Raw genomic sequence first — 10,889 nt, forward strand, 5'->3', positions numbered from 1 at the left:
AATATTATCATTATAATATTAATGATAGTTCATAGTTTACATAAGGGTTCAATATGTTTAAAATTTTTTTTTATTCTGGACATATATCCAACATAATAGTGCTGGGCCAATCACCTATCCATCTATCTGGCTTACTATCCAGAAGTAGCCACTACTCATCCATCCACTCATCCATCCATCCATTCATACTTCATTGTTTCTCCAAGGATTCAAGATAACTTACTAAAATCCACAAAAAGAGGAAAAAATAATTGAGGACATCAGGGGTAGAAGTTTTGAATGTATAAACTGTTGTGGTTTCTCCTGATAAGAGTCAGGGGATACAGAAGGATTTGCTATGGATTTGGAATAACATAATTCAGGACAAATTCTGTTTCTTTTACATTACCATCCATCATAAGAGTTTGTAGCAGCTTGGAAATAAAAAAATTGGACAATGTCTTTTAACCTGATTAGAATTTAAGTTCGAGAGAAGCATTCCATTTGACAGGAAAAAGAACTAATTGACATTTGGGTCATGTCTCCTGATTATTTGACTTTGTGCATTTTTGGCTGAATTGAACTGATACCAGCTCCTTGTGATCATTGCCAATTTCCATGCCAAGTAAACTGAATTATTTTGATTTTTCACTCATGTGCTAAGAATTACATTCCCTAATCACTAATATTTATAGGCCAGTCACCCATTATGTGAGAGGATATATTGGCCACATCATGTTAAGTATATATTGACTATGTTAGGATGTATTATGCTGTTTATTATAAATTTGTGAGTTTGTAATCCTCTAGCATTTTGTTAGAATAAGGCTAAAATTTCCCTGAACTGTTAATGTTTCAAAGTATATCTTTTTTTTTTTTACTTTTAAAGATGATTAGAAATTGGCAAGCCCTACTCTGACAGTAAACCATAATAACCCATATCATAAGGCATACACAGACACATACATAAATATACACTCACATAATGTGGGAAAGGAAGCTATCTCAAAGAAATTGGAAAAAGACTCTTAAATTAAATTAGATAGCTGTATAGTCTCCTCCTGGGAGACAATTCTCCATGGGTTTCTGGAGTTTCTGCCCTTCTTTAGAGTGAGGCTCTGACTGCTCTTCATTTTGGACTATTGTTTAAGGATAATTTCTGTATTACCTTGGAAGTTATACGGTGTCTCTCTCTGGAGCGAAGTGTAGCTATGCTAACTAACTGGTATAATAAAAATGCCTCTTTCCAGAGCAGATGGCAAGCGTGATTACAGCCCATTTAAAAAAATTGGTCTTCTCTAATCTTGAGATTCCTTTCTGTAATGTCCATTGTATATTCCTGTGCTATTTAGCCCTCTTCATGTCACCCCTTCATAATTGTGGCTTGGGAAACCAGCACAAAAAATACTGATACTGTGTTTACTGCTATTGCTGTGAGTAATAAACTGCCATCTCTCACCTAAGAGTCTTGCATGTTCTACCAGGATCCTGGAAACTGACAGGCTAACTTGCTATCTAACAAGACAGAAATCTCAGATCCTTCACAATTTTTTTTTTTTTGGCACAGCCAAGACTGATTTTGGAAGTCTGTAAATATAAAAATTTGTCCTAAGTAAACCAAGAGGATTTCAGAGTTTGTTAGTAGAATACCTACTCATGTCCAAGTCAATATATTTCTTTAAATCTTTACTGATAGTAACTTTTAGCCTATCTATTCGTTATAACATGATGGCTATCTAATTTGCATTATGAAATCATTCCATTTTTGAAGAATAAATTCTGTGTTTAATATTTAAATTTCAGTCATATGTGCTTGAGGATTGCTGAACTGAAAACCTAAAGTTACAAGGTTTGTGGGAGTAATAATTAGAAGAAGCTAACAGACATCTAAGGTGGAGGAGAGAATGTGGGATGTGTGTTTTTGAATCAATCATTTTATGAGAGGTAAAAATCATCACATATTTTCTAGCTATTGTATTTCCCCATTTGTAAATGATATTGTTTTTCAAAGAACCTTACAGAAATTATATCTCTAAAACTGATTGCAGACAGTGCGTCAGGATGTTATAAAAAAAAGAGTTTCTCTGCAAGAAGACTTTGTTCCAGACTTGTCATCTTCTTACCTTATGACTTGAGTATTTCACTTATTTTCTTGGATCTCTAATTTCCTTTGCAATACAAACAAACAAACAGATAATGTCCTATTCACTTAACTTACTTGGTGGTTTGAGAACTCTTAAGTATTAACACATTTTTCTTTTTTTTTTTAAGATTTATTTTTATTTATTTATTTCTCTCCCTCCCCGGTTGTCTGTTCTCTGTGTCTATTTGCTGCATATTCTTTGTCCACTTCTCTTGTTGTCAGTGGCACGGGTATCTGTGTTTCTTTTGTTGCGTCATCTTGCTGTGTCAGCTCTCTGTGTGTGCGGTGCCATTCCTAGGCAGGCTGAACTTTCTTTTGAGCTGGCGGCTCTCCTTACGGGGCGCACTCCTTGAGCATGGGGTTCCCCTACACGGGGGACACCCCTGCATGGCAGGGCACTCCTTGCATGCATCAGCACTGTGCATGGGCCAGCTCCACATGGGTCAAGGAGGCCCAGGGTTTGAACCACGGACCTCCCATGTGGTAGACGGACGCCCTAACCACTGGGCCAAGTTTGCCGCCAACACATTTTTCTTAAGTAGAAGTTTATCAGTATTGTATAGATGCCATAAAGAGGACTGAAGAATTCTCATAATAGCCAGCTAGGGTTTACTGGCATCTTTAATGTCCAGTGTTTTTCCTTATTGCCATTTCTTAAGACATGGATGGGCCATCATGTGATGAGACCAGGAGAACAGGATAGTACCTAAATTATAGTGGGGCAAATGATGAGCAGGAGCTTACAGTGAGGCAAACCCTAATATTCCAAATTTGTGATGAAATGTCTTCATGTGTAAGACAGGGTCCTAGGAATGTTTTCATCAAAGCCTGCTCTTTTGCCAAATGATCAGTTATATTTTGTTGGATGAAAAACACAAGGAATTGATTGGTGTTAACAGTTTACCAAAACCTCTTATAAAAAAATATTTATTTTCTGATAGGTTATTGGACATGAAGGTCTTTCAGAGTTTTCATTGCTCCATTGTCTTGTTGTCCCTGCCTATTTGTCTTCCCTGCTCCACACCACTCATTTTCCTTCCTCAACCTTGCAGTCTCTTCTCTCTGCCCCTCAACTTCTCTCTCTCAGTTTATCCTCACTTTGCTCCTAACTTTTAAAAAATTTCCTCTCTTCCTTCTATTGTTAGTCCCTTTTAGCTCTTCAAAATTCCATATTTTCTCCTTTGATCTTTCTCCTTATTGCCTTTCCTTTTATTTATTTTAAAGATTCTTATGTTACACAAATGTGACATAAAAAATATAGGGGATTCTCATATGCCTCCCTCCATCCCCCTCCCATACTTCCCCACATTAACAATATCCTTCATTAGTGTGGTACATTTGTTTCAATTGATAAACACATATTGGAGCATTGCCACTAAGTGTGGATTATAGTTTACATTATTTAATCTCTTGCACAATTTTGTAAGTTATGACAAGATATATAATGGCCTGTATCTGTCATTGCAATGCCATTCAGGACAATTCCAATGTCCTGAAAATGTCCCCATATTACACCTATTTTTCCCTCTTCCTCCCCTCAGGACCTCTGGTGGCCACTGCCTCCTTATCAATGAGAATAGTTCTTTCATTGCTAGGATCACAATAAGTCTATAGTAGAATAACAGTAAATCTACTCTAGTTCATCATTCATTCCCATTTCCTGAGGATTCTGGAATGGTGATGCCCATTCTGCCTCTAATTGAGAATGGGTTTAGATCCTATGGAGCAGATGGATGGAACTCTCTTACCTACAGTTGTAGATTTTCTCTGTTCCTTGGTGGTCATTGTCCATCATCATTTCCTTGTTAGTTGTCTTTAGTGAGTCCAGTGAACTGGAGAGTAGGTTTTGCCACTCTGTTGAAATTCAAGGCCTGACTGGCACATCAACGACCCAAAGATTTAAGTCTCTTGAACATAAATCTATCAACCCTAGTACTAACTATAGTTTCAAAAAGGAGGGTCAGAAGAGTCATGTGTAGGTAAACCACAACTGAGTTCAACTCTGTCACACTGGGGAGCATAAATTCCAAAGTAGGGCCCACTGGCAGGGCACCAAACTCCTGAGCTGTCTGCTGTGCTATAATGTCTTAATGTCTCCAGAGTCCTCAGGAGCCTTGCTCTCTGACGCAATATTTACTGTAGCAGTCAATGAGATCTTGCTGAGACATGCATAAGCATAACCTCTGGAATGACCTCTTGACTCACTGTGAAGTCTTTTAGTCATATAAACTCATTTGTCTTTACACTTTCCCCCTTTTGGTCAAGGTCTTTTTCTGGTTGCATTGTTAGTTGGTGCTTGGTAGCAATCCCTCGGTGCCAGGGAGGCTTATCCTCAGAAGTCATGTCCCGTGCCGGGTGGTGGTAGGGGGAGGGGGAGAGGAGGTAATGCATTTATATGTTGAGTTTGGATCTTCCAGACCCTAGCTCTGTGAGTCTGCTCACTTTGCTTAATTCGTATCAGTGAAGTCATGTAATATTTGTCCTTTAATGCCTGGCTTGCTTCACTCAACATAAGGTCTTCAAGGTTCATCCTTGTTATCCCATATATTAATACTGCATTCCTTCTTGCAGCCAAATAATTTTCCACTGTATATATATACCAGATATTGCTTATCCATTCATCTGTTGATGGACATTTGTGTTTTTTCCAGCTTTTGGCAATAGTGAATATTGCTGCTATGACCATTGGTGTGCATATATCTGTTCGTGTCCCTGCTTTCAATTCTTCTGGGTACATACCCAGTAGTGGGATTGTTAGATCATATGGCAGTTCTATAGTTAGCTTCCTGAGGGACCACCTGACTGAACTTCACAATGGTTGTACCATTCTGCATTCCTATTGGCAGTGGATAAGTGTTCCCATTCTTCCACATCCTCTTCAATACCTGTAGTCCTCTGTTTTTTTAATAGCCACAAGTCTAATGAGTGTAAGATGATATATCATTGTAGTTTTGATTTGCATTTCTCTAATAGCTAGTGATGCTAAGCATCTTTTCATGTGCTTTTTAGTCATTTGTATTTCTTCTTTGGAGAAGTGTCTATTCAAATCACTTGCCCATTTTTTAAATGGTTTCTTTGTCTTTTTACTTTTGAGGTGTAGGATTTCTTTATATATGCTGGATATTAAGCCCCTCTCAGATATATGGTATAGCAGTTTGATATTATTGATGAATTCCAAAAAGAAATATTGCATTATGTTTGTAAAGTGGTCTTTTCCTCTGGACATATAGAGTGTATTGGATTCAGAGTTTCACTTTAATTGGTTAAATAATGATTAAGGTTTTGATTTGGCTATATCAGTAGGACATTGAGAAACTGTACTACAGAGAGGGGAGGTTGGAGTTTTGATGCTGGAGTTTTGAGCTGGAGTCTAGGAATTAAGCACATAGAGGAGCAGAGGAGCTAAGCCTGGAAAGAATCAAGCCCTGGGGAGAAAGACAGAGCCCTGAAAGTCTACAGCTGTCCTTGTGGAGAGAGCAGGGCAGCTGAGCCCAGAGAGAAACAAGCCCCAGGAAGAAAGGAATCCAGGAAGCCTGAACTCTTTGCAGATGGAGCAGCCATCTTGCTCCAACATGTGACAACAGACTTTGGTGAGGGAAGTAACTTATGCTTTATGGCCTGGTAACTGTAAGCTTCTACCCCAAATAAATACCCTTCATAAAAGTCAACAGATTTCTGGTATTTTCCATGAGCACCTTTTTGACTAATACCTCCTCTAAATTATCTATCTTATTTGTGTACAATTTTTCAAAGTATCCTCTTATGATACTCTTTATTTCTGTGTGGTCACAGGTGATATCCCCTTCCTAGTTTTTTATTTTATGTATTTGCATCTTCTCTGATTTTTAAAAAATCTTTGTTAGTCTAGCTAAGTGTTTGTCAATTTTATTAATCTTCTCAAAGAAACAGCACTTGCTTTTGTTTATTTTTTATAATGCTTTGTTATTTTCAATTTCATTTAGTTCTGCTCTAATCTTTGTTATTTCCTTCTTTCTACTTGCTTTAAGGTTAGTTTGTTGTTCTTTTCCTAATTCCTCCAGGTGTGCAGCTAGGTCTTTGATTTTAGCTCTTTCTTCTTTTTTATTGTATTATAGGCATGTATGGATATGAATTTCAGCTTTTGCTGTATCCATAGGTTTTGATAGGTTGTGTTGTCATTTTCATTTGTTTCAAGGTAGTTACTGATTTCTTTTGCAATTTCCTCCTTGACCTACTGATTGTATAAGAGTGTGTTGTTTAACTTCCATATCTTTGTTCCTAATCTGCTTCTCTGTCCCTTACTGTTTTACAGCTTCATTCCATTGTATTAAGAGAAATTACCTTGTATAATTCCAGTCTTTCTGAATTCATTAAGAGTTGTTCTGTGGTTTGGCATGTGGTCTCGCCTGGAGAATGTTCCATGTGCACTTTAGATGCAGGTATATCCCCCTGTATTTGGGTGTAATTTTCTATATGTCTTCAGGTCTGTATGCTCTAATATATTATTTAAGGTCTTTGTTTCTTTATTGATTCTCTGTCATGGTATTCTCTCTAATGCTGAAAATGGTGTACTAAAGTCCTCCACTATAGTCGTAGGGGCATTTATTTCTCCACTTTATTTTTTCAATGTTTGCCTCATGAATTATTTTTTAAATTAATTTATTGAGGTACATCACTCATACATAAACATACATAAACAATAAGTTTATAATAGTAGTTGTGAACTTACAAAACAAACATACATAACATTATACAGGACTCTCATAACTCATCCTGCCACTAGTAACTTGCATTGTTGTTAAACCTTTTTAACTATTAAAGAGTATTGTCAAAATATTTCTACTAACCAAAGTATTTTTCCCATAACCAACCCTATTATTATAATCTTTGTATCATTTATATATGAACATACATAAATAAAATTTACGATACATAAATTAAGTGTATAGTAAAAGTTGTGAACTTACAAATCAAACATGCAAACATCATACAAGGGTCCCATACATCAACCGTCCACCAACACCTTGCATTGTCATGAGATGTTTGTTACAAATTATGAAAGAATATTGTCAAAATCTTACTGCTAATCTTAGTCCCTATTGTACAATTGGTGTGAGTTTCCCCCAACTCACCCTATTATTTTTTAAATATATTTTTTATGACAGAATTTGTAAACTTTATAAAGCAATCATGCACATGTACAGAATTCCCAAACAATACCCCTCCATCAACACACCACAATGTGGTGTGTTGTTTGCTACAGATAAGATAATATCATCTGATTGTTATCATGTCCATAGTGCATATTTAGCTGATATTTTCCATACAGCCTCAGTATCAACACAGTACATCTTTTGCATAGATGCAAGAATATTATATTATTATTGCTAACCACAGTCCATAGGTCACTCCAGCTGTATTTTTCCCATGCTTTTCCACATTCCCAACACTCTGCAGTAGTGATATACATCTGCTCTCGCTAACAAAGGATGCTCTTGCATCTGTACCATCAACCACAACCCTCATCCACCTATTGGTTTAGTGTGCTATCCAGTTCCTATATTATTCTCTAGCATTCTGTCAATTGGCATTTACATAACTAGACTACCATTTTCAATCACATCGCCATTTATAAACTAGCTGTTACTCACTGTGTGTTACCATCCACTCTATACATTTCCACACTTTTACAGTAAAGCTAATTAAAACTTCTACATTCATTAAACATCGGTGGTCCACTCAGCCCTTCTCTTATTTCCTTTAAGAATCCACCACCTACCCCCAGGTCTTGAAGATATTTTCCTACTATTTCTTCTAGAAATTTTATGGTTCTTGCTTTTATTTTTAGGTTTTTGATCCATTTTGAGTTAGTTTTTGGGTAAGGTGTAAGATAGGGGACCTCTTTCCTTCTTTTGGCTATGGATATCCAAATCTTTCAGCACCATTTGTTGAATTGAATGTTCAGCCTGAGCTGTGTGAGTTTGACAGGCTAGTCAAAAATCACTTGGCCATACATGTGAGGGTCTGTTTCTGAACCATAAATTTTGTTCCATTGGCCTATGTGTCTGTTTATATGCCAGTACCATGCTTATTTTACCACTATAGTTAGGTAATATGATTTAAAGTCTGGAGATGAGGGTTTTCCTTTCCTTTTTATGATGTTTCTGACTATTCAGGACCCCTTACCTTTCCCAATAAATTTTATGATTATGTTTTCAGTTTATTTTTTAATGCTGGTGGAATTTTTATTAGGACTGCATTGAATCTGTCTATCAATTTGAGTAGAATTGACATCTGAATGATATTTAGTCTTTCAATCCATGAGCATGGAATATTCTTTAGTTATTTAGGCCTTTTTTGATTTCTTTTTAACATTGAGCTGCAGTTTTCTGAATCCAAGTGCTTTATATCACTGTTTAAGTTTATTCCTATTTGAGTTTTATCTGTCATATTTTATTTTTACCACTCTTTTGCCAATTTTAGTTACTTTTATTGGTATAATCTTCATTTCTAGACTCTCTTCCAGGCTTCTCTCTCCTCTCTTTTCTTTTCAGGCTCTTGCATACCCTTTGGTATTCCTGAAAATCTGGTCTCTTGCTTAGAAATTCTCTCAGTTTCTGTTTATCTGTGAATATCCTAATCTTTCCCTCACTTTTGAAAGACAGTCTTGCTGGCTATAAGAGTCTTGGCTGGAAGATTTTCTCTCATAGTATCTTTTTTTTTTTAATTAATTTTTTTTCTCATAGTATCTTAAATATATCAGACCACTGTCATCTTGCCTCCATGGTTTCTGATGAGAAATCAGCACTTAATCTTATTTTGTATCTCTTATATGTTATGCATTTTTTTTTCTCTTGCTGTTCTCAGAATTCTCTCTTTGTCTTTGGCATTTGATATTCATATGAGCATGTGTCTCAGAGTTGGTCTATTTGGATTTTTTTCAGATGGAAGTATGTTGTGCTTCTTGGATATGGATATCTCTCTGTCCTTCAGTAGGGTTGGGAAATTTTTTTACCATTATTTCTTCAAATATTCCTTCTACCCCTTTCCATTCTCTTCTCATTCTGGGACACCCATGACACATATGTTTGCACTTCTTTTGCTGTCATTTAGTCCCCTGAGACCTTGTTCAATTTTTCCATTCTTTTTTTTTTTTTTTTTTTTTTTTTGATTCTAGGGATCTCTTTATTGTAAAGATATGTTTTTGCCACACAACCAATCAGCAAATATGTGGTGGGATGATACTTCGGCACCATGAGGAAAATCCAGTGGGGATGGGGATCACCCTTTATCTAATAGTTTTGGCATCAAAATGTTTTTAAAATTGTTATTAACTTTAACATTTCAATTTTAAACATTTGTTTGCTGAAAAGCACAAAATATGTATAAAAGTGGGATTCATTTGTACGTGATGGCAGACTTACTCCTAATTTAAATGCGAGCATCTTCCTTCTTTTTGATTTTGTTTGAAGCCCAGGTAATAGCCAGTATGATAGCCACTCATGTACCAAGAGATTAACATGCTTCCCAAAGCATCAGCATCATCAAAAGAATCTGGACATATGGGAGGTGGAGGGGGAAGTATTGGTGGTCCAGAAGGAAGTGGAGGCAGCCAGCATGACAGGAAGGGGGGTGGAGGTGGAGGGGGCGGGCCATTGAATTTTAGGCCTGACTTTCCGGGTCCCAGTCCAGATCCTGGCATGGGGGGTGGTGGAGGCAGAAAAGAGTTCCATGTAGTAGCTTTTGACTTTATGTTATTTGGTTTATTTCCAGGAGACTTGGAGGAATTCTCACTTTCATCCGTTGAAAGTTGACTCTCATTTTCATTCTCCTGAGCATTTTGTTCTACATTATTCACTCCTTCAAAGGTTGGGAAAAGTAAATCTGACAGATTTTGCTCCTCTCTATTTCCATACCCAGTGTAAACCACGACGCAGGTATCTCTCTTAAAATCAATTGAAGCAATGGTAGCTGGGTAAATGCAGCCATCTTCTGACCAAATGGCAGAACATTTGTCACCAACTTTCCACTGTTTCAATGGAGTTGTGATGTTCTTTTTTTGGCTTTTATTCTTCTTAACAGGTTTTCTTTTAGGTGTGCCTTTTGGCTTGTTTGAAACTTCAGAAATGTCACCGTTCTTCAGAGCATGCTTAAATGAAGCCACAGCTTTATCATAGGCTTTTATCAATGCTGTATCATCCCAAATGTCAGAATCATCACTCTGCCCTGTGCCCCGCCGGAACAGCACCGACTCCTCCTGCCCAGAGACGCCGCCGCCGCCGCCGCCATCCATCGCCATGGTGAGCTAGTTGCCAGATGCACGGCGGGCAATTTTTCCATTCTTTACTTCATCTGTTCCTTTGTATATATACTTTCAGAGGCCATTTTTTCAAGCTCATTAATCCTTTCTTCTGCCTCCTCAAATCTGCTATTATATGATTCCAATGTTTTTTAAATTTCATTTTTGCACCTTTTATTCCCATAAGATCTGCTATTTTTCTATGTATGCTTTCAAATTCTTCTTTGTGCTCATCCAGTGTCTTCTTAATATCCTTAGTCTCTTTAGTCATCTCATTGAATTTATTAAGGAGATTTGTTTGAATACCTATGATTAGTTTTCTCAACTCCTTTATGTCATCCAGAGGCTTATCTTGTTCCTGTAATTGGGTATCTTCCTGTTTCTTGGTATGGATTTTAATTTTTTATTGGTGTCTTGGCATCTGGATTACTAAAGTATTTATTCTTGGTGCAGTTTTCTCTTTAGTTTAGGGCTTCCTGCCCTTTCTCC

General features: G+C 36.9%; 1 protein-coding gene across 1 annotated transcript; it reads right to left on the reverse strand.

Moving 5' to 3' along the window:
• Positions 1-9,271: 9,271 nt before the first annotated feature.
• Positions 9,272-10,423, reverse strand: LOC131279166 (survival motor neuron protein). The gene has a single exon (XM_058300477.2). The coding sequence runs from the start codon at positions 10,398-10,400 to the stop codon at positions 9,528-9,530; it is 873 nt and encodes a 290-aa protein (XP_058156460.1). The 5' UTR covers positions 10,401-10,423; the 3' UTR covers positions 9,272-9,527.
• Between the last annotated feature and the right edge of the window lie 466 nt (positions 10,424-10,889).

Source organism: Dasypus novemcinctus, chromosome 7 (genome assembly GCF_030445035.2).
Source record: "Dasypus novemcinctus isolate mDasNov1 chromosome 7, mDasNov1.1.hap2, whole genome shotgun sequence".
Taxonomy (NCBI): domain Eukaryota; kingdom Metazoa; phylum Chordata; class Mammalia; order Cingulata; family Dasypodidae; genus Dasypus; species Dasypus novemcinctus.